We start from the raw sequence: 27678 nt of genomic DNA on the forward strand, positions 1-27678 counted from the left end.
AGTCACAAATGACACCAGTGGCTTTTGAACAAAATAGAAAAAGACATCCATATTAATTATTTGAACAACATTTTAATAATGTTAATCACCAGTCCATATATTTTAGGAGTGAGAAGGGATGTTATGACAAATAGCCTTTTACAATGTAGCTAGTGAAGTAGTCCAGAAAGACAAGTCATAAATATTGATATAAAGACAAAAACCACACTGAAAAAGTACTTCATTGAACCATTTTTGTTGTTCATTTTGTTTTTGCTCATACTGATCACAAGACCTCTTCCAGTATTGTATGTACATAGTGCAAAAATGTAGTCAATGAACATACTTGGAAACACTTTTGATGGATGTCACGGCAATAAAAAGGCAGACAACAGCATACCCTTAATCAAATTACAAATACTAATTGATTACTCTCTATTTAAACATCATTTGATTAGATTCAGAGTGGTAACACATCAAAATGGCTTCGTTTTTTACAAGTACAGAATCGTCTCTATCGTCTTGTACACACACATTTGGGAGTTATGAGGTGTTAGTGTAAAGCTGTGTCTCTACCGTGATAAGAGTAGGTAATAGTTGGATGCCTTTTAAAAGAATACTGTTTGTAGTCATTTTTATCTCATAGTGGTATTGGATAGTGGAATAGGCCTGTCCTGAGACCACATAGCTAGTATTTGACAACTGCATGGATGGTTTTGGATGAATTACATAATAAATGCAGTTTATTAAGACAATATTAGACCATTACCCAGCCTCCCTAAGAAACAACTTGGAACAACTCATTTGATAGAAAGCTCCAACAACAATAGTTTTTATGAAACAGAGACCGCATCCAAGAGCTGAAGACAGGAAAAACATCAAGATCAACAGGACAAACCAGTACACCTAAACACAGCTTCTTAGAAGTTAATTCGTCTTAATTATCTGTAGAGAGTAGAACACCAGTTATTTCAACATTAAAAAACACTTTTAAGAAGACTGAAAGCCCAGCCAAGCACAGATACTGTAGGTAAAACTAGAGCAGCCAAGCAATCGAAAATAAAAGAAAACTTCCTCCTTAAATCCCTCATGGAGTAGTGAGTGTGAGAAGGAAATGGTAACAAACTCATTACATATAAATGTAAAGCTAATGAACACAGCAAAGTAGTGTAAGCTATGTGGCTGTCAACACACACACACACACACGCAGCTGTCTGTGTTAAATTAAGACAGGAGTGGAAAAGTTGCAACATCCCTTCCACTGGGAGTGGTGGATCACTGGTTCGCCACTTTTTTTAAAACTTCTCCCAGAAACGAGAGAGAGAGAGAGTTCAACTTTGGATGTGGAAAATTGAAAACAAAAAAAATCCTCCGAATTCAAGTGTTGCAGGTTATGAGCTGTACAGGAGAGATGGATGAAAAAGAAACCTGCTGCCGTTTGGTCCCTGACCATGTGTGTTGGTCTGTCATGACAATACCTGAGATTAGGTCTGGTGTCAGGGTTTAGTGATGCAAGAACTTCTGTTTTTTTGGGGGGATGAGTACATGTGACAGACAGAGAGAGAGAGAGGGAAGTAGAAGATCCGAGGATGAGAGGTGAAATCAGGCTGTGACCTTCTTGGCCGGCTCTTTGCTCTCCATCTTCACATCTGGTATATCAGCTGTAACAAAGCCCTCCTCATCCTCTGTCTGCAGTCTGTCCTCTTCTTCGTCTTCCTCCTCTTCCTCCTCCTCCTCTGTACTGTCCTGGCTCTTTCCCAGCTGCAGGTTCTCCAGAGTCTTTGACACCCACGACTCGATGCGGCTGCTGAGGGTGGGCACCTCCTCAGAAATAGGTTCGGGTGTGTAGTCCTCTTCCTCATCGTCCTCCTCCTCTGCCTCTTCCAACATCCCGGGGACCAGGGTGGAGGTAGTGGAGGTGATGGAGGAGTTCAGTGGGCCCCTACAGCTGCCATCCAGAGAGCCTGTCTCTGTGCTCTGCTGAGACGCAAGCTCCAGGCGGTCATCAGCGCGGACCTCGTCCCTCTCCCCATTACCCTGTGTGGGAAGCCCAGCTCTCTGCGGTACAGTGTTGGCGCTGGGCGGGGCAGCACTTGTGGTAACCACTGGGGTCTCACTGTCTCTGAGGTGTGCTATGGAAGGTGAAGGGCGAACTATTTCCGGCTCGGCTGGCTCTGGAGCGTCTGAATTTTCCACCATACTTCTCCAGTTGGTCTCTGAAGGCGATACAAAAAGGTTTTATTTTTATTTTTTATATTTTTCCATATTATTGGGACAATATTTCACTCAGCAGACCCAACACTGGGTACAACTGCTTTTTGTGCTATGTATAAAAGTGAACACCATAACATAAACATTAATATATCGATAAAAATGATATTTTTGATATCATATGATATGTGTAGAGATTCCGCACATCACTGAATGCATCTGTATTACTGCATTCTGTAGTTTTGCATACTTTTGTCATGTGTAGGACAAAAATACTGTAACTGTATAAACACAAGCTAATAATGGCCAAATGTGACCACATAACAATTATTATTTTTATTACTATTGTAATAGTAGTTTGCAGTGATGCCTACCAATGTACGAAGGCATATTTCTAATGCAATGGTTGACATTCATTCCTTCATTTTCTACCGCTTATCCTCACGAGGGTACTACGAGTACCCGGGTAGAAACCACGTACATATGCAGGGGAGAATATGCCAACTCACAGAGATGGTATGAAATCGATCTCCTAGCTGTGTGGCCTACGCACTAACCACTCGTGCAGCCCAATGGTTAGCTATATGTGGAGCATTGTTTTGTTTATTAAGTATGTTGCGGTTTTACATTACTGCCAACTACAACCACAGCTATAACCATACAACTAAAATCATTTTACAACTCTCGCTCTGGATCTCATTAGACTATACAGTTATACCTAATCTAGTGTCAACTAAATTCACATGTGCATCTCAGTAAATTATAATATTGTGTAAAATGTATTTGATTTCAGGACTTCAAGACAAAGATACCACTTAAAGGCTAAAGTTTGCAGTTGAGAGTATTGAACTTTTGGACTATTTTTCAAATTGTGAATTCAGGGAGGGCTCTCACCATACTCCTTTTCATTGACCTCAGAGATGGGCTCAGAGATGACAGAGCAAAAGGAGGTAGCAGAAGCTGCAGAATGGTTGCGTGAATGTCCCATGTGGTGTGGAACTTTCTTGTCATGTTTCAGAGCCTCCTCAGCTTTCTCCTGCTCCAGAGCTGACACCATTTCTTTGTAGGCCATCCTCGCCTCTTCGGTTAACGACACTAGACGGTCAAAAAGACCCTAGTGTGGAAAGACATAGGAGTTTTGTCATGTCGTTTTGATGACTCCAAAATGTACGCTACTTGAGTCTAGACTAGTAGATACATAATAGTAGAAATGTTTCCTTACCTCAGCTCCTGAATAGTTGAAGATGCCAACGACACTAACGGCTACTAGTTTGTTGACACAGCGTCCGAGAGCCTTTCTACCCAAAGCAAACACAAATGGAATCTCCTGCTCTCTGGCCATGGCAATTACATTGTACAGAGCTTCATCTAAGCCTCCTGCAACACAGCACACAAAATCTTCAAAAAGTGCCCAGTTTTTTATGTGCTCCCTAGTGTTCAGCAGTTTGTCAGGAACAGTTTTGACAAATTCCTCACCTTTAGCTTGGATCTTTTCACAGTTGGGAGAAATGATAACACACTTTATGTTACACAACTTCATGTGCTTAGTGACCTCCCTGAGACCCATGACGAGGCGGCGTTTGGACTTGGCCTTGTTGGGGTCCTTCTGATAGACACGCTCTTGGAAGCGGACCAGTTCCTGCAACAGCAGCGTCACACTCTCGTCTATCTCCTTGCTCAAGACTTGGTTGCAGTACCTGCAGGGGGTGACGATGGGACATTTTCGAGATTACTATAACAACTGGCTGACTCCTAATAATCAGATTATCTCTCGCTCTCATATGTGTGTGTGTGCTAGGTGCCTAAATTAGGGCACCCCAACAGAAAAATGACATCAATATTTTGTGGATCCTCCTTTTGCAGAAATAAATGCTTCTTGTAGCTTCCAACGAGGGGCTAGAGGTCGGGAGGTCTGCCGAGTAAATACTTCCCCACACGAACGTTTAATTCATCTTATGTATCCACCGTGGCGCGCAGCCATCAACAAATTTATTTACATCTATTTTATATTTATATATCCAATTTATACAGATAAGTCATTTTCCTATCATTGGAAGAGTCTATACCGGTATATAAAAAATATTGCCCAACACTAATATATGCATATACACACACACACACACATACACGCGTTTTTGTTTTTTGGGATGATGGACTTCATAACTTCAAGGGGGTTGAATCATGTAAAACATATCAAAATATAACAACATTTTGAGTATTTGAGCTAATGCTGTGTCAAGCAATTTACTGCAAAGTATTTGGATTAAGTTCACTACTTTGTACAAAAAACTGTTACTCGTATTTATGTTGTCACTTTTTGCTGTTGTCCAGATTTCATGATCAAAATCATCATCTCTGAAAAACAAAACCACCAGAATGTATGCACACAGTATGAAATAACGTAATTGTAGTGTGGCCTGAGGAGCTGGTGGTCAGAGCCGAGCCAGAGGAGTAGCTCAGCGACAAGCATCGTTTGGAGGCTTTAAATGCAAAATGTGTTAGAGAAGGGTGGCCACGGACAATAGGCCTATAGTAGAAGATACAAAGACACATTTATGGCGACTTGCATACATTTTTGCTGAAAAGGCACAACGTGTCAGACATCTGTGCCATGCTCTACAATTGCACATTGTACAAAGTTCTAGTCTTACAAGACTATCCGCTGACTTCCAGGCTTTTCTCCCAGCCAAGGCTATTTTTGGGTGGGACAAATATTTGCTAATAACACGTCACGATTTCTGACTGCGATTGCAAGAGAAAGTCACTTACTCTCTGAAACGTCGACTGTGGATTTTTGTGATTGCGTTAGAAGCCATGGGACTCCCAATTCCAGAGCTTGAAGGAGAACCCTGGGATACTGGGGTGATGCTGTATGGAGAATTCTGACTGGCGGGGGAGAGCGATGTGTCGCTGGGTACACTGAGACCATTTTCTTAGGCACAAAGAGAAGCAAGAAGTAATAATTAAAAAGAACATAACTATTATTATCTAGCTTATCATGCATAAAATTCATGTGTCACCTTCTTGAGAAGCGGGTTCTTGTGATAGATCTTCAGTAAAATGTAAACAATCTTCATCATCATGCTCTTCTTGGCCCGATGACTCTTGATCTATGCTTGTTTTGCCTTTTTTTCCTTCTCGCTCCTTTAAAATAATCTGCAAAAACAATACAATTTAAGAAAAATGGCAAACTCACTGTACAAATGCAATGTAATTCATTAATGTCAACAAAACCACAATTTCTTTGAACCACTGTCTTTCCTTTCATGACCTCAAATATGGTTTTCTGTATGAATGGACAATAAATTCACAAGAGACAAATAGGGACCACCTCATTAACATATCGCAATTATTGTTTATGCAAGTGTCAAGGTCATTGTCAGGTGTACCGATACCACATCCTTACTGTCCATTTCCTCCACCTCTCCTCAATCATTAGCATCTACCACAAACCTTCTTAAGGGCCGTTGGTCGCTTGACTTTGGGGATTTCTCGCTCCTTTCCTCGCTTTATACGAGGAGCATTTGAATCCAAATTATTAGGGGAGCCCAAGTGTGGTTGTTGATGACCTTTCAACATGACCGCCAGGTTGGTTGAGCCAGATCTGTGGAATGGAGCAGTGGTTCCAACTAGAGTGAAATAAAAACAAAGTGAGTACACAAGCAGACCAGTGCATACACAACATTCCTGTAGGATGGGTTTTAAAATCTAAGATATAATGGTTTAGGCAGGCGGTAAGTACCAATTTGGGATGTGATACCTGTAAAGGACAGTGGCTTGGTATTGTTAAGTTGTCTGGCCTTCATCGCCTGCTGATGTTTAGCCAAAGCTGCCAGCATGTCGCCCAAGTCCAGCTCGACGGGAGTTTTGCTCTTCTTGCCTGCTGCCTTGGTGAGGGCCTCCTGACAGGTGGGATGATGAAAGATGCAACAAGGTCACTCTGCTGAACCAGCCATGGGCTAGCTGCAGTCCATGGAGCTTAACATGATTTCATGTTATTGAGTGTGGATCAAACAGGGCAGAGTACCTGGAGTTTCTGCTGTTCCATGCTGATCTCAGAGTATTCTTGAGCAGTGGCCAAGGCAGCAGCCAAGGCCTTTTTCCTCTGGCTCTTGGCCCTCTTGGGAACAGATGTGGTAATTGGGATGGGTGTCTGCACAATGTTGATAGGGGAGTTTTCGGGTAGGTTTTCTAGCTGCAGTAAAGAAGAAGACAAAATGTTCAATGGACCATGTACTATATATGTCCGAAATAAAGTTGATAATGATGACGATCATATGTTGGCTAATACACTGCATAGGAAAACACAATTCAGATCAGAGTTCACCATTCCCAAGTGTACTATGGCGAACTGAACACCTACATTGGTTGGTACAAACACAATTGTACTAGTTTGCAGTGCACCTACCAGGTTTTTATGTAGTTTGGGCTGCATATGAGTCTGAGCTGGAGTTGGTTCCACTTTGGTGACACGATGGGCGGCACCTCCAGTGGGTAAATCTGGGAATTCATCTTCATCCTTGTGATGTATAAAAGGGGATTTTACTACAATAAATGCAAAACACTAAAAAAAAATGTGTGTGCCTTACAAAAGTATTCAAAGTCTCACCTCAAAGTAAAGGGGTTCTGGAGTAAGCTCATCATTTGTGACCCCCACTGGCTGCAGGCTTTGTTCTGTCTGGTTTGGCAGAACATGCCCACGACAGCCACTATGAAAATCCTATTTGGCAGTTTTTGAGAGAACAGTAGTCAGGGGGGGAACCTGAATTCATATGCAATAATTATACAGCCTCTATGTATTTGTGAACATGAAAAAAGTGGGATGAGAGGCACCATCTGTGACTGCAAGCAGTGTGCTCACAGTTGGGCAGTTTAGCTGCTTCACTATCATAGGTTCTGTGCCCAAACCATTTAAAATTAACAACATGAACATTTATTTGACTGCTATAGTTAAAACATTAAAATATAAAAATTGGGACAAATGTTATAATCATCCGAACAAAAATCTGTTATTTTTATATTTATCTAGCAACTAATCCAGTGGACTATACTGCACCGGTGAGAAGTTCCTCTGTTCAGGATTCTTTCTGTGGTCTGCTCTGTGGAATTGGCCATTCCTCTCCCCCCAGTTCTTCTGGGTAGCCTGAGAGGCTACATTTACCCATGTACCTGCTGGTAGATACAAATAACAGCAACGTAACGTCAACTTACCGATGTAAGAAAACTGGTTGCCAACCACAACCATAGAAAAAAATGTGTATTGCTAAATTTAAATCACATCACAGTCACTTTGCTATGGCTATGAATTTAGGTTTTGATTTTACTCTTGCATTGGATGCCAATAGATGAGTTTCAAAACAAATGTAACAATGATAGCAATATGTAGAAATGCGAGGTCAGGAAGGAAAGTATTTACCTACTTTGGGTAAAATTAAACTTACTTGTCATTACACCAGTCTCAACACCCTATAAAGGATAAAGAAAAGAGATACTTTGGTATGTACAGTTTTCACAACTACAGTTGACAGATTGATAACAAATTTGTGATTGTGTTTACTACACTTACAAATTAAGACACTGTATAATAAAGTTAAACCTTTGTTAAAATTTTATATGAGAGTCCAAACCTGTTGCCATACCGTAGATGTTGCTGAGGTCTCCACTGTTCGCTGTGTTACTCCTGCGGCCTGGTTATGTTTGGGGCTACAGTAGCCGCTGTCGCTGTCTATATCGGCCTCACTTGTGCCCTGATCACTGTAGCTTTCAGACGGATTGGACGGCCGTCGCTTCTTTGTACGGTTCTTCCACAGCAGGGGACTGGCCTGCTCGGCAGTGCACCGCCCGGACAGCTCACCTGGGAAATCTGAGGACAGATGAGAGGAAATTGCATAATAGGGCTCTATTATAAATATCTGACTTTAGGTAGAAAGACAATAAAACTTAGCTTTGACTGACACTGTCAGAGGGGCATTATTGGCTTCTCACTTCTTACATTTCATATACTTTGATGATTAGATGAACTTATGCATTACAATGTCACCTTTGAAAATGCATTTGCATTAACAACAAAGGACTATACAAATAGTGCAGAAAATGCAACGTTGAGCAAAGGCATACCTTGTATTCCAAAACAAACATGTTTTCATAAAGAATTCAAGCACAACAGTAATCTCAAGATGAGAATCAAGACTGGTAACATCATGGGTTGCACATACGCAAATAACTGGAGCTAACTGGAATCGCTACATTCTCATTTGTTTAGAAGCCCAAGTATTAGCATCATGAACCTGTAAGACCAGATGCGGCTACTACCGCCACTGAAACTGATTCTGCACAGAAATGACGGTGCGTTGTTCTCAAGAGAATGACATTAATTTTGTGTGAAACACAAAAAAAATAAACCTGAAATTTAATGATTTGGTTGCTTGGTTTTTTTTAAATCAATTTTGATTCCCTTTTATGCCTATCCAGCACCATTGGGAATAAGCTCACCTGTCTGCTGAGCTGCATCCACCAGTAGTACTTTCTTGGTTCGACCATCAGGGCCTATGCTGCAGACTTCCTTCTGGACTACTGTATTCCTGGGTGGAGGACGTCGACCCCTCAGAGGCTGGCAAACACTTAACTGTTGCTGTTTTACAATACAGTGTGGGTTTACTGTGACACATCATCTTCAGTGTGACAATATTACATTAGTCAACCCTTTTTACCTTAGGGAGATTAGGTCGGACCATGCCTCTTCCTCTTTGATTTGCCATCCCATACGACGGCCCAACAGGAAGAGGTCTATCACCAACATCTGCCGAGACTTGGTTAACAACCCCAGGTTGCACTGGCCCTGGATAAGTGCCAGGGAATGGTTGGTAGAAGCCCATCACTTGGGGACATGGGGCAGGCATAATCTGGTAGTAGGCATAGTCATTGGACACGGGTGGCTGAGGGGAGGACATGATTGGGTAGGCCAGGTAGGGACCGCCAGGGTTTGGGTTAGGCTGCTGCCAGCGCAGCTCCCCGCCATTGTACATTAGATGTTGTCTGTAAAAGATAAGGGAAGTCAGTTTTGTACTTTTCTTTGAAATGAAAATCATTTCCATAACCAGAATAATGCCAACCCATTTAATACCCATAGATCACAAACAGCAGTTAATCACTATTGTTACTTTAACTACTATTTGCTTATTAATATAATTTCTTTTTTTCTTTGTTCACACAGGATGTGAAAAAAATACAAACTTGTTAACATGTTTAAAGAAACCAAACCACATCACACTATACGGCCTTGGTAGTACCACAGGTACCATATGTTAGGTTTGTTAAGAGGGTGTGTTCATGATATACACAAATGTTAACATTTTTACAACCAACCCCCGTAGCAGTCATTTCCTTGCATTCAAATGGGGGTTGGGGGGCATGACTATGACAAAAGGAACGGATGTGTGCTCTGTACAGGACATAGAAGATCACTGTGGACAAAGAAGAGAGCTGCTGGAAACACTTGTGGTGGTTCAATGCCAACTCAACAACTCCAAGCTGGTATTTAATACAATTTAAGGGGACCTGAAGGAAAAGGTCAAAAATGCATTGAAAATATGTGCTTAAAAATACTCATGTCATTTGCCTGTGTGTTCATTGCACATTTGACACAAGCTTCATTTCCAGGCAAATGACATTGCATGCTGGATATGGATGCCGGCCTTGCATTTGATAAATGCAAATAAAAGAAAGGAGCTGGTTGTTCTTGGGCAGTTCAAAATGACAACTAAATAAACAGTCTTTTCAGAGAAGGCTTTAGAAAGACCTGTCCACATATCCGCAGGGCCCCAGGCTGCAACTCAGTGGCCGCATTTTGCGACTAAAATATGAGACTTTGCAAGTGAATTTTTCATCTACTCACACATGTGCAACCGTGAGAATGAAAAAATAATCTGTGAAACGTGACGGCAGCTTGTCACAGTGTATGAAAGCAAGCGTGTGTTATCACTTGCATTTGTGATCGCTCATGTTTGACTCAAATTTCATTTTTATTATTCTACCATCTTTGTTTAAAAATTTTGCCCGTCTTCACTGTTTCTCTGGCTGCAGTTAGCTAGTTATAGTTATCCACCTAGTCTAAGAATCTAAATGTGACTTTTTTTTTTTGTTTTTACCACAGCAACATCTTGTCTTTACAATAAACAAACAATGCAGTTCATCCTGAGCTCTTTTTTGTCACAATTACAATGGCTATCACATTCATGGGGTACGTGCTAACTTCCTTTTTTAAAGTGTCACTAAACAACCTTGCTCTCTTGTCGTTACAATAATAATAATGGTGTTTTGTCTTCTAACCACTAGTTGTCAACATAAACAAGAAGTGGGTAGTACATCAGGAGCATCAAGTTAATTTCTGGTCATATTTCGGTGATGAAGAACATAGTTCCACGTAAGGAGTTTGACTTCTCAAAACAATACGCATTCTTGTGTCTGTGACAAAGACATACACAAGATCTTCCACTGCCAAACTCTTCACTTGTGTAACCACTGCTGGCTACCTGGACTACATTTTTCGCCACCAAAATCTGACCAGAACTGAACTTATCTCTTTAACAGGTAACTATGAGTACTGGTGAACTACCAGTAGGTTGCCGCTGATCAGCGAATAATATTTGTTTCAACTCCCAATATTTATTATAGCTGATCAATTCAGACATGACGCCTAATGATCAGAAAATAGTAGGGATGAGCGAATATACCACTATCTGTATCTATATCTGTTCACCCATCAATTTTAAGTTAGGGGCCAAAGTGCTCCTGGTAAAACAAGTTAGTCTGGAGCCCTGTACCCCCTCCACCTGTGACACAGTACCTGTTGTGTTGGTTCTCCTGCACAAAAGGGTAGCAGGTGATGAGGTAGCTGGGTATAGGAGTGGTTTCCACCCCTCCATTACCCCCTCCCATTCCTCCGCCACCTCCTCCTCCTCCTCCACCTGTTGGCTCTCCTGAAAGACTCATGCTGATTAGGGATCCGTCAAGACCTTTTTTCTGTGGGATGAATGGTTCCACTTCGGCTGAAAGTTTCACATCCTGTAAAAAGCAAACAAAATGTGATTAATTAATAATTAATTTTAAAATATGCATGAGAATAAGAAATAGGTTTAACTGTGAAAGCTGAGATACAGTGGAGCATCTGAAGCTGAACAATTCTTGGAATAAAAACAAAAACAATCAATTTTCATTTAGCCCAAATAAGTTGATTGGTCACTCACTTTTAGCATCTAAAGTGCCATTTTGCCTCCTCTTCCACTGAAGAAAGATGGTCTCGAGCCCCAAAACACGCGGCTTCAGCTTCTGAACTTTTCTAATTTTTAATCTTCTTCACATTTTACCCATGAAAATAGCAAAAAATGCTAGTATGCTAATGTTAGACACCCCTGGTCTAAGGCCTAACCAATTGCTTGTTTAATCGAAACAACAAGCTTCAGATCAATAAAAAAAAAATCATTACTTTCAGCCAATGGCCCTAGAGTTCTTTTTAAGCAGTCCAAGCCTGAGATAGCCAATTAAAGAGGGTTGAGCGGGTTCAGCTAACAAAGCAGCTGCCTAAATCTCAGAAACAGTGCTCAGGATGCAAGTTACAATGTAGTCTGTGGATGCAACACAAACAGCTATTGTATCCCACCACCACTGGCAGTGAGTGCTTCTTCTCCCACTTTGCCTTTACAGATGTTAGCTTGTCTGCTTAGAAATGGATCGCTAATTCAGTCAAACCAGATAGTTATTGGACTCTCCACATGCAGAATATGGCTACAAGAAGTTGTTGTTCTAGGCTTGCATAGTGGTACTGGACAGGTGATAGCAGGCTGTTGCGGGATTATGTCTGAGAGGATAACACAGACAGTTGCATTGGGTAATCTAATTATATGGCAAGGTACTGCATCCATGAGCACAAGTAATGAAACTTGAATTTTGAACACGGGTGATAAGTATTGTAATGTGGTTTTATGTTTTCAAATACTATGATAGTATCGATGGCTTGACTGACCATGCATGTATGTGTCAGTTAGTGTTAGCTGGTGAGGGAGAATGGCTGCAATTGTGAAAGTTGCATTGAGGTCAGACGCAGATGTGCATCCTTTGGGGATGGTAGAGCCAACACGGATTAGACCGAGATCCACTGTTCTCACAAGCCTTTATTTGTACAAGAATTAATTAATTAAACACTTTTGAACATTTCACTCACCATATTGTGGAGTGTGACCTGGGAACAGAAGGACACTTATGGTCCTTATTAAGGTCCAGGATGAGCAGGAAACTATTAGCTGTATTTCACTGGTCACCGCACCAGTCATCACATGGCACGTCTCAATAATTATCTCGGGCTCAGACTGAATCCGTTGCGGCTCCGGGCCTGATCCGGCTAGCCGCAAAGTGCCACTCACACCGAATCTGGTAGACGCAGGGGTGAGCGCCACTCTGGCTTGCTGGAACCCACAGCTTGACCAGAGAGCCCTCCGGCGTCTGAAAAAAAGTTAGACCTCAAACGGATTCTTTCCATTGTTCCGTACGGCCGCCGGAGACACAGCTGCACTGCAACAAAGCCGCGACGGATTCAGTGTGAGCCCAGGGTAATTCTAGACAAGTGACTTAAATTTTGTTCAATAACTCTAAAGTGTGTGTTTATTGAGTGGTTAGCGCACTGGCCACACAGCTAGGAGATCAGAGTTCAATTCCACCCTCAACCATCTCTTTGTGGAGTTTGCATGTTCTCCCCGTGCATGCTGGGTCGTCACCGGGGACTCCGGTTTCCTCTCACATTCCAAAAACATGCTAGGTTAATTAGTGACTCCAAATTGTCCATTGGTATGAATGAGAGTGTGAATGGTTGTTTGTCTATATGTGCCCTGTGATTGGCTGGTGACCAGTCCAGGGTGTACCCCAAAGACAGCTGGGATAGGCTCCAGCGCCCCCGCGACCCTCGTGCGGGGGTCACAAAAAATGAAAATTGAAGCAGCAAAGTTACTCAAGTCATTTCCATAATTCTGGGCCATGACTGCAGATGAACACATACTTTATTAATCAGAAACAGAAATTACACACTCCGGTTCCAGCAAGGATCATAATTTCAGAATATTATTTAGGAGTTTGAAATGTTAATATTCCAAAAGTCTTATATATTAGACCACACTTTGTTGACAATATATCAACCCAGAGCTTTGTCCCACTTCACCACCACACCTCATTGCATCACAACCCAAACACAGGCTCTGCTGTGAACTCTGACGTCAGAGGAATGTTATAAATGTTGACGAACCAGACATTCTCCTTTGCACTATTTATAAAAACTTATACCGCACCCGAAGCTGGCTGATGAATGGAAGTTTATCCAGGTCACATTTAAACAGGTAATATTTGAAAAACATTAAAACTTTCAAAAGTTTATAAGCTGTTACGTTTCGTGGCTCCAGACATTTTTGTTTATTGGAAGAGGAGGCAAAATGGCTCTTTTGATGCTATAGGTTGTCGACTCCTGGTCGAGACTCTGGTATGGAGTCAATTGTTGCTTAGTTGTTGCTCTGATTACAGTTGTCGTCCAATGACAGCTGATATGTTTTGGCTTCACATAGTTAGCCAAGTTAGCATTAACATAGACGTCGCTTCCAGGGCTTAAATCGATTAACAACTTAAAAGGATATAGGTCACAATCTCGCGTCGATTTAAAAAAAACCCTTTATCTTGCGATACAAAATGAAATGGCTTATTTCAATGCATAACGCCTATATTGTTGAGAAATGCTGTTGCCATTAGCGCTAATGACGCTGCTAGCCAATAGGTTAACTGTTTGCCTTACTGTTGTCCACCGCAAACGCCCATCTCAAAACAACGTGGGTTTTTTTGTATTCGTCTCAACACACAAATCAATTAAAAAACAGTAACAACAAGACTGTCATTTGGAATTAAGAGAGAGAATTCCTCTCCATCAAAACCTCAGTTCTGGGCCTCGTAACAATACTATAAAGCTGTGCTCCCTGTATAACATGCTAATGCTTTAGCAAGACGCAAATAAAAATGTAATTTTTAAATGACTACCTTTATGTCACTTGCATCCATGTCAGTCACCGACAAGGCGAAAGACCGTCATTGATCCCGGGGTGGACGTCAGCCTATGGACCTTTTTATCTTCTTCATGGTAAATAACTGAAATTCCTGAAGGTTTAGCGAAATGGATACTGGCTTCCTAGTGAATGCACTGCAGCGGCTTGCGGGGTTTAGCGGAGCAAGGTCCGCTAGCTACAAGCTAGTAGCGCTGGTTTACTGCGAATGAAGCCAGACTACATTGGAAATGGGAGGCAACAAAGCGGAAGTCGTTCAGGCTACGGACGCCCCTATTGGCTGAAAAACATATGACGCCATAGAGGCGCAGTACAACTTTAATCAGTGATGCAAATCTAGTTATCACGATGAAAACACTCCCAAGTTTCTTTTTAAGTACTGAGAGGACTTTGTTTATTACCAACAGGCAATAGTATACATTAAAATACTGTGTATGTTTTCCTCATACACATTTGAACAACCAAAATATCTGCACATGGAAGGATCTGCCAATCTGGTACATGAAAAACAAGTGTCAGTGATTTCCTCTCATCAGGACAAAACAGCACACTTTGAACACATTCGGTTCTTGCAGTCTTCTTGAAATCAGTGGTGTTATTCAAATCTCGTGGCGTTTTGTCTCTGAAGCAAGGCAGCATACTTGATGGATGTATTCAAACATGCCATTTTTCCTTGTCTCTTGATTTTCAATGGCATCATGTGAGCTTGCTCACAATCGCCTGGTTGAGAGAGTTCAGCTGATTTGTCCATTTGTCTAAAGCTGTATAGCGAGCCCCTCCTCTCTTCTGGTAGTCTAGTTCTAATAGCTGGTTTACTTGGTCGATTCGCCCGTGAATTGTGCTGGAAAAAAACAAACAAACACAGCTTAAGAACAGCTAAAACTAGCAGCCAGGTCAGCACATCTCGACACAAGGTACAGCTCAATTTTATTCATAATCTCAAAATGTGTTCATCAAGGATGTGTAATTCAATCTGTTTTGGGCAGAAAGGATCACCTAAATATGTGACCTATTTGTTTAATTATGTGTCAGGGAAAAAATACATACTTATCCAAAATGCACTGCACCAGCAGACTCTCCACATCACAAACATCAATATTCAGCTCCTGAAACACAAAGTGGTAGAGAGGTACTTGTCACATACTCCTGGTAATCAGAGAGATGGAAATTATGCAAATGTACATTTTTAACAAAGTGCACATTTGCATTTCAGATGTTCCAGCAATATTGTACCATATACCGTCACAATAGCAGAAGGGAACAAGTGCATGCCAGTCAAATTGATAAGTGAACAAAAGGCGACATCCTCGTGGCACTCCACTACTGTCTGAAACCAATGTTATCATAGATGTGTATTTGCCTTTGCACCACAGCAAAGGCATAACATGGGGTTTAGTAAATTGTTGATAAAAACTTCCAAAACAAGAGAATCCACAATCATCAACAGTCATGCAACACATCTCACAAGACTTTGGCCATGCCCACATGAATGGGGGTATTTTTCCAAAACACAAATGTAGGTTTTTGTCCTTAAAAAACATCCCCCACACAAAAAGAGAACTTCAGTATCTATGCATAGTATGCATGCACAGGTAAAAATGATCTTTTTGTTTTCCGTTATAGGAAATGCTATCATTATCTCATGTTTTTAAAACCACATTTAATACAAAATGATGTTGGTTTAATTTTGTGCAGTGGTAGACACCTGTATGTGCCTTACTCACAAGCGATAAAAAAAAACATCCATGATGTTGGAATACACACTGCAATATCAGCTGTTTGTTAGAGTTGACAAGCATCGTCTTTCCTCCCTATGTACATGAAACACCATGCCATGATACAGCTCAGTGCACATTCCACTGTATGACACTGATTTACAATTTTTTTTAAATACCTTAGAAATGAAAGGGATGTGTATTCTTGTGTATGGTTTGATGAGTTTGATAAGTACTTGAGTTCTAATGTTCCGCAGCAGTTCTGCAAAAACAAAAAGCAACTGTATTAGCAAGATATTCTTGGTGCATGTGGACGGAAGTCACGGTTACCACTCACCCTCTATGTGCTCCCTGATGAAAGGGTCGTCCATTATGTTACTGTGATTTGTTTTCAAGATTTTCTCAAATTCGGTGATGTCATTGTTCTGGTAGGCGCTAGAAAGAAAAATAGTCAATGCTATTATTAAACACCACACTGTGTCACATAACAGCTCTCATCCTGATCCCAATGAATAAAGGACAATGTCCACTATCCGCCGCACAATGGACAAGTGGTTTACATGTAAGCGACAGTCAAGAGATCGAGAAGACCTGGTTTCAAATCTCCAGTTGGGCATCTCTGTGTGGAGTTTGCATGTTCTCCCTGTGCGTGTGTACTACGTTTTCCTCCCATATTCAAAAAACATGCATGTTAGGTTAATTGCAACTCTAAATTGTCCATAGGTATGAATGTGAGTGTGAATGGTTGTTTGTCTATATGTGTGGCTGGCGGCCAGTCCAGGTTGTACCCCGCCTCTCGCCCCAAGTCAGCTGGGATAGGCTCCAGCTCATCCCCGCGACCCTATTGAGAATAAGCCCCATAGAAAATGGATGGATGGATGTCTAGTATCCATGCAAATAAAAGACCAAAGTCGAACAATTAAGATTTTAGGTAAAAATTAGTCCAACTTAAATTGAAACTAGTAGAATAATATATTAATAATAATAAATGTAACAGCAGGATAATATCACATATTAATAGATTCTTACCTTACTAAGTTTGTCATTGCGAGAATCTCCGGGTCATTTTTGTATGGTTTGGCCTTTGGAGGGGAAACAAGAAAATATTAGGCTGCGTTTTCTCTGTTGAAAACAACAATTCAGAATTGAACACTTTCTAAAAACAACAACAACAACAAAAAACATACGGTAGTAACAAACATTTACATTTCCAAGAAAATAATAAAATGCTAAAGACACACCTCTTGTGAGTCAAAAGGATTTATTCCTGACTTCATTAGCATGTTGGCGAGCACCAGGTATTTCAGACACGTTGTCCTTCTTGGGCTTCCAGATTCATCGTAATTTTTAAAGGCCTCAAAGAAATCTGTGTGAGCTTTTTCAAATTCCCCCTCTCTCAAATGCATTTTCCCGCCGCACTCTGTTTAGGACCAAACAAGCACATGTCATTCATCAAGACAAGTTTTACAACATGCTATGTAGTAAAAAAAAAAAAAAAAAAAAAAAAAGTTGCCGGCTGAATGAACAACCACTTACCTCGGATAACCCCCATTATAAGTGGATGAGGAATGGCAGATTTAATATGGAGAGACTGCTCATACAGGGCTTTCAATTTCTTGTTGTTTTTTTGTGCAGTGTACATCTGAATTTCCAAAGCATAAATCTCCAACAATTGTGTGCCTTTCTTCAGGTCATCCTCTCCATCATCTGTCTGTGATAAACAGGAAGACAGGACACTAGTCCAACCATACTTAAAAAAAACATTTCAAATGTTTTACTCACTGAAAAAGACATTTGCAGTCAAAAGTGTAAATGTGATGTTAATGTCACTATGTACGCTTGAGTTTGTTGTATAGACATGACTACCCTGAAGATCGCCGTGTTTATGTTTAGGTCGATGCTCTGAGAAAGAAGCCTTACTGATCAAAACTCACACAATAAATAACAACTGTCTTCTCTAGTCACTATCTTTCTGTCCATAGCTTCTGGAAAGCCTCATTGGTGGCATCATATTCATTATAACTCAAACAACAGCCTTTTTCCTTCTTTGGTGTTTGTCTCCTTTCTTCTAGGAGTTCATGCGGATTGGCAAACTAGCTCATTTGTGTGTTACTGTCAACTACTGGGCTGAAGTGTTGAAGTGTGGCACACAACTTTGTCAGCAACAAAAAAAATGCATAATAAAATCTGCAAATTAACTGGTAAGGTTGCCAACTTCTGGAAAAACAAATAAGGGACACTTTGTTGGCATGGCCAACCAACTCAACTGTTTTTGTTTTTTTGCCTTTTAATTGTGTGAAATGTTGTACAATTTGCCACAAACCTGAATGTAATTTGATGCCTATTTTACAGCCATACAAGCACATGGGAAGTTTAATCAAATGTTTTATTTAAAAACACAATGAACAGAATATTTTTTTTTCAATATCTTTCTTATACAACATGTTCTGCTTAATATAAAGTAAGTATAAATTGAGTGTCCAGGTTAATGATAGCACAGGTGCATCCAAATTCCAGCGCTATTAAAACTACTTTACAGTTTAGTTTCCGTTTAGTTACAAAGCACATTTCCACTCAAAACAATGTGCTCATTATCTTCATGCTATTCTGTGGTCATTTGTCATTAGCTACAGGCATCATGTCTGAATTGAACAGTTATAAATCCTAAGAGTTGAAGCAAATATTCTTTGGTGAGCTGCTAAAATGATCAGACGACAAGCTACTGGTAGATCATGAGCTACTGTTAAGATCCCGTTATAGTGTCACTATTTTAAAGCTGGACACACTGCAGTTTTATGTTGAACAATTTAGACACACAACTAATGAAGAGAATAACATAATTATTATAATGGTGACAAGAAATTAAGTTGTTAAGTGTCCCTTGAAAAAAGTACATTAGCACATACCCCATGAATGGGAAAACTATTGTAGTTTCCGTTATCGTGGTCGCATATACGCAGATAGATGAAAAATTCACTTAGGATATCTTATGATTAATCGTGTTTCAATTTGCAGGCTGTTTTTTTTTTCTCTTAGTAAATTTGACCCACCAATTCCAAAATAGCTAACAGGTGTAGCAAACAGCTATGGGTTGTACAAGAAACCTAAATATGCCCTCAACTTTCTCTTTGCCAAAGTCTAAATGCCCTAGGGCAGTGCTTCTCAAACAGTGGGACCACCCGCCCTTGCGGGGGGCACAGTAGAAGGTGGTGGGAGGATTAGAGGCTTTTATTTTCTGGCAGACCTGCGGACATGGACAAATTTATAGTATTCTACATGCAACTTGACTCTATAAAAGGCTTGTATGCTCTCCATTTTGTTGCATTTTCCTTGTTTCAGCTTAAGTTCAGTCTGTACAGTACATGTATAAATTAATAGGCATTATCGTTTTCTCTAGCATTTCAAATCGAGAGGGCATGAAAGCATTTCTGTCACTTGGGGGGGTGCATGACAGAAAATAATTGAGAACCACTGCCCTAGGGAAACAAGTGAAACACCCTCCCACATACACCAAAAGTAGGGGAGCCTGAGCAATGCCGGGATGTAAACCAGCCTCGTCTGGAGTTGCATGTCTAACGCAGTAATGTGTGGCTTTACTGTGATACACACAGCTACAAGATTCCAGCTAGCTAATGATTCATGGCTGATCTAGTAGGGCACCCATATAACAGCCCCAGGAGTCCTTTAAATATATTATATAATTGTAACTGGTAATCAAGATTTTAATGTCACATTCAGAAAATCTGATCTGTCGCACACTGCAAAATTGTCAAATTTAATTATACTATAGTTTCCAAGTAACCTAATAGAGTTTGCGTAGCAACAATTTGCAAATAATTAAATCGTATAGTGGCCTCTGCTCTTATGGACACGCTGTGCCTCAAATTACCATATGTATTCTCACTTCATTTTAGGATTAAAAAATACTTCAAGTGTGAGTGTGGTTACCTGGCAAGACTGGTGTAACTGTCTCAGGATCTTCTGTAGCTTCCCATACTCTTCCCTCTCCAGGTACAACTTCCCAAGCTACAGAGTAAAAGATCAATTGATTGATTTATCTGTTTTACTATAAAACTTGAATTTTGACATTGTGAAGTAAAATAATAACCTTTGTGTACCTTTGTGTTGGTTTTAAACCAAAGTCTGTCATTTTTTGCATCTTTCAACGCTTCCAGAGTAGTTTCATAAAACTCTTGTAGCAAATCCATCTGATAACAATTGGAACTCATTTCAGATTAATAGAGACACCACATATTTAACTGCCAGACTCTCCCACCCACTAACCTGTTTGGAGGTAGAGATGTAGTCCAGAATGGAGTTGATGGACTTCTCTGAATAGTTCCTGGTGACTGCACTTCTGATGTACGTAAGCAGCTGTTTGTATCTGTTCATCATCTCTGGAAAATTTGTCTGTTGCAAAGACAAGACATGGAAAATATAATGACTCAAACCTGACACAGTAGTATCTGTCATGCTATAGTGGGTGAGGCAGTACTTACCAGCTTAAAGTTGATTTTAATCATCTGTTTCAGTGCCTTGAACCCCCATTCACCTTTCTCCCCTTCTAATTCCAACACCTTTGAATAAAATATGACACTCATGAAACCTGCTTTTTAAAAAAAAAAAAAAGTGAATGATGCAAACGTAATTGAGTAGCACTCCACCTTCTGGAAACTGCTGAGTGCTGCTTTGGGATCATCCTCCTTCAATGCTTTGGAGTTGTAGTACTGGTTTTCCAGGTCGACATTTGGCTCTGAATTGCTGTCTTCTGAGTATTCCTGTATTTTTGAATAAGTGTACGTCAAAATCTTATTATAGAAGTTATACAGTCCAAGTTGCTAACAAGACATAACCAAAATTCAGGAAAGCAAACCATACAACAATGAATCATACTACTCTGCTAGTACGAGGTCCTGCTAAAGTTAGCTAGCGTATACGCTAACTAGCCGGCTGCAATGCTTCTCATTGACAGGTCTCATACACACTAGCAAGAGAATGCATGAAGTATCTGTAAGCGACCCCCCACGGTTCGTGTTTATTTTATATAAGTCGGCTGCGACAACTAGCGTGGAGCGTGTGTAGCCAGCTAGCAAGGTAACCTGAGACTTGTGCTTTCGTATTAGCTCAACAAGCTAACTACACGGCTAATGCTAGCTTAGCCTGCACTGTCCGGCGCTTTCCAGTTAGCGCTCAGTTCAAGATAAAAGGCAAAGTTTGGTAGTTTTAGAAATAAATACCAGGTCGTAGTCTTCTTCATCATCACACATAAAATCGTCCTCCATGTCAGACATTGTGATAGTCCTTGTTATCCTTGTTGAGAGAAAAATAGTTGCCCGGCCTGTGCTGTGTTTTGCGGCGATGGGGAGGTGGTGTGTCAGGCTGGAAAGAGGAGCGAGGAACTAGTTTCCGTCCATAGATGGCGCTATTGTACCATCTCTGAGTGTTACAAGGTGACACCAACCTCTTCATAAATACTCAAACAGTTGTGATGTTCTGTAAATTTGTGAATTTCTTCCTCTTCCATAAGAAATATGACTGCTTTTCTTCTTCATATTAGAATACTTTGTCTAGCATTAGAATGCCCCACATATAAATATTTTACCCAAATGCACTTCCTCATCTTTTCAGCTGATGTGATATACAGTATCAGACATTTTTGGAGATACTTTTGCATCCTACTGAATGCCAGTGTCTTCAAACTTTTGAAAAAGTAGGTGTGGTGGCGGAACACCACAAAGTATTCTACTAGACATCTTAAGGAGCACAACTCTTCCTAGTGGCGAAGTTGCAAAATTACAGATTTATCAACATTTTGACTAAACAAAAAATGTCTTGGGTTGGATTTACACGCTGCAGGTTTGAGTGCCCAATTCCGATTTAGGGCTTTTTCTTTTTCTAAATGAGTGTCTGTTCTTACATGACTAAAAACCGCATGCAAACACAAGCAAAATGCATGTAACAACATGAATTACAACATCAGGCAGCAACAAGATGGAACAATAATAAACATATGTAAAAATTCAAATGTGCATATGTTGGCTTGATTCATTCCCCACTGGTTTAAATGCAGCTACCTAAGCAATTAGATTATTTTAAATTGAGAAAATTAGATAAATATTTTATTACTCTCCATTACATTAAATACACTAAATACACTATACAAAATTATAGGAAACGAATGGGCTGCAATTATTTAGTTAAGATCCACAATTATTTGTTGCCTGGTATGGAAGGTACACCCAGATGAGATTTTAACATTAATTTTAAGAAAAGGACAGTGAAAAAATATGACTGGCGAGCTAACCAAGCCATCAAGAATAAACTAGAGATAGTGATTTGGCCAGGTTTAGCTACTAACAGTGTATGCATTGTTGATCGCCTCTCTAGGACAGCTTTTGTGTGTGTGGATGTGCTACAGACTTGTATATGAATCAGTCATGACCGACCAGTCATCTTTAAAGCGGACCTGTTTTGCTTTTTCCACTTTTCTGACCTATAAATGTTGTTACAATGTTGTATTCTCAAATTAAAAAACGCCAAAGCATCAGATAATCAGGTTTGTGTATTTGAAATTTATATTTATTTTGTACATCTGTTCTTTTAAACCACTATTGGTATCAAATGGTAGCCGGTGGTGGTCTTCTTATATTTTCAGAAAAAAAAACATATTTGGAGTGGAGGACATACATAAGATGTGTACTGCTATAAATTATATTACAGTACAGTACAGTACAATACAGTACATTTGTGCTCTTAGTTGGGTTTAATGACCAGCCTTGACTCCCACAGAGAGGTCTCTGGCAGAATCCCATTCATTTCCAATCACTATGCCTCTCCAGAACTCCAGAAATGTTATTCCTGTTAAGATTATGTTACTATTCTAAAAACAACCAAGCAAACAGTTTATATGTCATAGGTTTATTTAAAAAATATTGATGAGTGTGGGTGAAAAATGCGAGTGCATCATGCTAGGAAGTGAATTGGGCCATAATATTTACAATATTGAGTCATGAATCATAAACACTGGTGCTAACGGGAGAGTGCATCCACTGATCCGCAGTCTGACTTACAATCTGAAAAGCTTTCAAAATGTCTACGGTAAAATTACTGATGTAAGTGTGTGTGTGTGTATTGACACAGTGAATATGTCTACCTGTTTCACAACATGTCTACACACGCTAAGATGAGTCATTCTATGACCAGTGTGTTTCATGTCTGTCCGCAATTCATTAATTGACTTAAACAAATATACCTAATAAATGGACTGCTTTTTCCCAACAATGCCCAAAAAAACCTGTGGCTTTGAGACAAAAGGCCCACGGCTGCGACTATGCCCTGATTTGACACCATAAAGCCCACACAAACAGCTGGCAACACAAGTGAGAGTACACCTCACTGTGAACATGTCCAAATTGTGCCCAAAGTGTCAATAGTTCCACACCTTCCACTTGAGAATGGCCCACAGGTGCTCAATTGAGTTCAGGACAGGATACACACTTGGTCACTCCATTACCTTCACCTTCTACTGCATCAGGAATGAATTTGTCATCCTGAAGGTGTCTTTGGGCCCATTTTACGAGGGGGCTCATGCTCTGCTGCAGAATGTCACAGAACATTTCCCCTCCACAGCAGCGCCCGACAGTGCCGGAAGCACTCATGCAGTGAAATGGATGAATGAACATATAACATCACTTTTACCTTTATTGAAGACAAGGAGAGAGGTTAGGAGAGAGAGATTAGATCAGGGGTCTCAAACACGCGGCCCGCGGGCCAAATGTGGCCCGCAGGACACTAGTTTGAGGCCCCCGCCTTGATATGAAAGTTTAATGTTAGTGTGGCCCGCGCAAGTTTGATATGGATGCTGTATGGTATCATGTACCCCGAAAAAATTATTACGTTTGATTAATGTTCATGATAAAGGTTAAATAACTGTTAATAGTTATCCTCCCTATCCGTGTGGAAGTGGTAAGTTTTTGACTATTTAAGTTTAAAGGAAATAACTTGAAGGCTACCGTTTAGGTCGCTAGCGCTCTAGTTTGCGAGTTAGCATGTGTCTCAAGACCCTGCAGTTGCGCAATATCTTGTAAATAAAAAGAGTATAAATGTTGACAATAGTCGTGTTTTGTCATGTCTACAGGGCTCTAATAATGCTTTGTTCATTTTAATCTGAAAATATAATTTGTCTACCCACCAACTATATGTGGTTTCTTAATTTTTAATTATTTGCCGTTTTATTGTTATTATTATATTTATTTATTTATTACTGATTGATTGATTTTCTTTATTCTTGATTTGTTTATTTATTTTCATCTTATTTTGTGTAGAAAAATAAAAAGTAAGATATTTGAGAACAGTGGAATGTTTTATCAGAGCTTTTCTTGTAGAAAATCGAAACCAAAGCAAAGTTTATTCATTTTTCTGTTTTTAATAAATGCGTTTTTTTTTTTGGAAAACCTGATGCGGCCCAGTCTCGCCCAGACCCTAGCTCCAGTGGCCCCCAAGTAAATTGAGTTTGAGACCCCTGGGTTAGATACAGCGACAACACGTACGATGTCCGCTCCCCTAGGGATGGCTGTGTGGACCAGTCCACAGTTAAAAACCGCTGACAGCAAACAAGTATCTTGTTGAGTCTCCGTAGCAAGACCTGGTTGTTAGTCAACCAGATAAATGTGTTTTTTCGTGTTAGCTGCTACAATAACAATGTCAGTGGAGCTTGGTAACATTGTTGGTGTTTTTTGAGATTTTCTTTTAGCTTCAAAATACGTATTTCCTATGACGTCCATTGTTAGCTAGCTCATATTAAGTTGTTTTCTTGCGCTAGAATGCACAGAAAAGGGAAAGAAATGTGTGTTCATGTAAGCATTACATAATATCATCAATGTTATTCTTGCATCATTGACAAAATAGATGTGTCCCAATGACGTGCATTGTTAGGTAGCTCTTATTTACTTGTTTTCTGCCATTATTATGCACAGAAAAGGGAAAGAAATATGTGTGGATGTTTCATATAAGGATTAAGGATTACAGTTCCCTGTAAGAGTTTGTTAGGCACCACATTACAAGAACTGAGATTGTATGAGAACTGAGGCAAAATTTGGGCCAAAATGTCTGATGAAAACCGAATACAATAGTTTTTTAGACTTAAGAAGAAAATACAATGACAATCATAAGGAATCTTACAAAGATGAAAGCGGTCGTCTTTGGCCTATTACTCACACTTTCAGTTTCCTGTAAATCATTTTTGTGCAGTCCTTCTTGCTTGTTGACAGATAAACTAACCATACGTGGCCGAGTTAATAAAAAGCACAGTATTATCGGATAGCATCAAAACATATCATTATATCTGTAAAAACAGCGCTTGTGTTGCTCATTGTTAGATTGTTCAGTTCAGTGCGTAATGTTGTGGTTTGAGCCTGATTGTTTAAAGCAATAAAACGACAAGATAACACTCATCAGAAGGTGGCTCCACATCTCTCACCAGTTAAAAAAAGATTGCAGATGTGAAGTCAGGCACATCTGTGTTTTCTGACAACTAAAATACCAGAACAATTAGACATAATGATATCACACAGTCAAAGCAAAAGGGAATCACTGAGACTTTGTTGTTGCTTCAGAACTCTAAGCAGGGCAAGTCATGCCAACAGCACAGAACTCCAGAATGTTCCACACGAGCTGACTTCCAAGACTGTCCTTTTCTTTATGTGCTACTTCTTAAAAGTCATTGTCAGAAACGGGATCCCCTTCCTATGTCCTACTTTAATACAACCTGGAAAAACAAGCATGACGACACACATGAAATATTCTTAGTCTTTCCCCTCCAGCTATGATCTGCCCATCGTTCATCATATTTGTTCTGTCTGTTTTACTGCCGCCTTGCCTTTGTTGTGTCATACGCCTTTACCGCAGCCATCAAAAAGATTATGACTTAGACACGATACTGTATAGACACAATTCCCAATTCATAGATGTTTGGATATACAGTATACATTTTACTTTATTTAAAAAATTAAATATAAAATTACTGCATGAATTTGACGGTGGACGAGTGGTTAGCACGCAGGCCTCACAGCTCAGAGACCCTAGTTCAATTCCACCCTCGGCTATCTCTGTGTCGAGTTTGCATGTTCTCCCCGTGCATGCATGGGTTTTCTCCGGGTACTCCGATTTCCTCCCACATTCCAAAAACATGCTAGGTTAATTGGCGACTCCATATTGTCCAAACGTATGAATGTGAGTGTGAATGGTTGTTTGTCTATATGTGCCCTGTGATTGGCTGGCGACCAGTCCAGGATTTACCCCGCCTCTCGCCCGAAGACAGTTGGGATAGGCTCCAGCACCCCCGCGACCCTCGTGAGGAAAAGCGGTAGAAAATGAATGATTGAATGAATGCATGAATTTGACGGCGGTCTAATGGTTAGCATGCAGGCCTCACAGCTAGGAGACCCGAGTTCAATTCCACCCTCGGCTATCTCTGTGTGGAGTTTGCATGTTCTCCCCGTGCATGCGTCAGTTTTCTCCGGGTACTCCGGTTTCCTCCCACATTCCAAAAACATGCTAGGTTAATTAGCGACTCCAAATTGTCCATAGGTATGAATGTGAGTGTGAATGGTTGTTTGTCTATATGTGCCCTGTGATTGGCTGGCGACCAGTCCAGGTTGTACCCCGCCTCTCGCCCGAAGACAGCTGGGATAGGCTCCAGCACCCCCGCGACCCTCGTGAGCAAAAGCGGTAGAAAATGAATGAATGAATGAATTTCCTGGTTGTGTAAATGAATTGACATTAATTGACATTTTTTGGGACTGAAACACTGTCAATGATGCACTGGCACAGACAAAAACAAATGCTTGCAAGATATGTTTAGATGGATCTATGGATGGCATTTCTCTGTCTAGAAGAAAACCGCCATAGCTGCTGGTACACGGACGAATGTATCTTTGCACTCGGCTTATGGTCGTTCACATTCAAATATCACAGCACCGACATTGCAGAATCTTTGTCAAAATTGCAAATTGGGGAAGTGACGTAGGCCTTGCAGAACAGATCGTGTTTCCGAGTAGTGACATTGCTCTGCAGTCCACTCAGTTGAGTCATTTCAACACAAAAGACACTGTAAATGAGAATAAACCAAATTAGTACTCACTGTGGTATATTTAACACTCCAGATGCCTTTGTCATTAATGGTATCCTTACACAGCAGATGTTGGCATCCTCCCTTTCCTTTCATGAATGAAGCAAACACCTCAGTAAACATTCCTTTATGATTTGCAGGGAAAACCTCGAGAAATGACACAGGTATAATGACAATTAATGTAAACAAACACATTGTGGATGGCAGGCAGGCGGTAGGCAGTAGCCCTGTTCACACAGCTCATCTATTATCCCAGCGGTCATATTAAAGATATCACTTTCATCCATTAGCATCAACTTTGTTTACTCTTCTACTTCATCTATTTTGAACTCGGAGCCATGTGAGATCTTTCCAGACTGTCCCAAATAATAACTTTCCATTCCAAGGGATAAAGAGATCCATTACCGTTACCCTGACCATCACCATTACCAGATCACTTTGATATCTGTCTCAAAGATATCAGTGCCCCAAACATTAAATTGTAACAAAGTACAATTCTGGGAAATAAAGATTGCTGTAATTGGGAGAAAAATTTAGTAACTTGATCAGTGTTTTT

At 40.4% G+C, this 27678-nt stretch overlaps 2 protein-coding genes across 5 annotated transcripts; both read right to left on the reverse strand.

Moving 5' to 3' along the window:
* Positions 1–52: 52 nt before the first annotated feature.
* secisbp2l (SECIS binding protein 2-like) lies at positions 53–14490 on the reverse strand. 4 transcript variants are annotated; one of them, XM_058089485.1, is made up of 18 exons: positions 14257–14490; positions 11036–11253; positions 8901–9225; positions 8683–8821; positions 7830–8053; positions 7632–7656; positions 7247–7362; positions 6800–6910; positions 6599–6709; positions 6218–6385; positions 5951–6092; positions 5644–5819; positions 5211–5346; positions 4960–5122; positions 3667–3887; positions 3413–3567; positions 3085–3304; positions 53–2195 (listed from the first exon to the last, which is right to left on the reverse strand). In XM_058089485.1, the coding sequence occupies exons 1-18, from the start codon at positions 14275–14277 to the stop codon at positions 1582–1584; spliced, it is 3285 nt and encodes a 1094-aa protein (XP_057945468.1). In that variant the 5' UTR covers positions 14278–14490; the 3' UTR covers positions 53–1581. The 4 variants fall into 4 exon arrangements, with proteins under 4 accessions (XP_057945468.1, XP_057945466.1, XP_057945467.1 ...); XM_058089483.1 differs by having other exon boundaries at positions 5933–6092; XM_058089484.1 differs by having other exon boundaries at positions 7818–8053.
* A 177-nt stretch (positions 14491–14667) lies between these two features.
* cops2 (COP9 signalosome subunit 2) lies at positions 14668–21411 on the reverse strand. The gene is made up of 13 exons (XM_058089490.1): positions 21232–21411; positions 20659–20772; positions 20494–20571; positions 20279–20404; positions 20113–20202; positions 19943–20020; positions 17531–17705; positions 17236–17414; positions 17024–17076; positions 16332–16429; positions 16174–16256; positions 15327–15385; positions 14668–15120 (listed from the first exon to the last, which is right to left on the reverse strand). The coding sequence occupies exons 1-13, from the start codon at positions 21283–21285 to the stop codon at positions 14976–14978; spliced, it is 1332 nt and encodes a 443-aa protein (XP_057945473.1). The 5' UTR covers positions 21286–21411; the 3' UTR covers positions 14668–14975.
* Between the last annotated feature and the right edge of the window lie 6267 nt (positions 21412–27678).

Source organism: Doryrhamphus excisus, chromosome 12 (genome assembly GCF_030265055.1).
Source record: "Doryrhamphus excisus isolate RoL2022-K1 chromosome 12, RoL_Dexc_1.0, whole genome shotgun sequence".
NCBI lineage: Eukaryota > Metazoa > Chordata > Actinopteri > Syngnathiformes > Syngnathidae > Doryrhamphus > Doryrhamphus excisus.

Excerpts from the sequence above, each read along its gene's own strand:
- secisbp2l (XM_058089482.1), bottom strand. The coding sequence starts at position 14,277 with ATGGATGCAAGTGACATAAAG. Across the intron at positions 5,820-5,932 it reads AGGTATCACATCCCAAATTG|TTGGAACCACTGCTCCATTC; the intron begins GTACTTACCGCC and ends ATTTCACTCTAG. Across the intron at positions 5,347-5,643 it reads GACCAACGGCCCTTAAGAAG|ATTATTTTAAAGGAGCGAGA; the intron begins GTTTGTGGTAGA and ends TTGTTTTTGCAG.
- cops2 (XM_058089490.1), bottom strand. The coding sequence starts at position 21,285 with ATGTCTGACATGGAGGACGATTTTATGTGTGATGATGAAGAAGACTAC. Across the intron at positions 17,706-19,942 it reads AGTTACACCAGTCTTGCCAG|ACAGATGATGGAGAGGATGA; the intron begins GTAACCACACTC and ends TGTTTATCACAG. Across the intron at positions 16,430-17,023 it reads GCAATGACAAACTTAGTAAG|CGCCTACCAGAACAATGACA; the intron begins GTAAGAATCTAT and ends TTTTCTTTCTAG.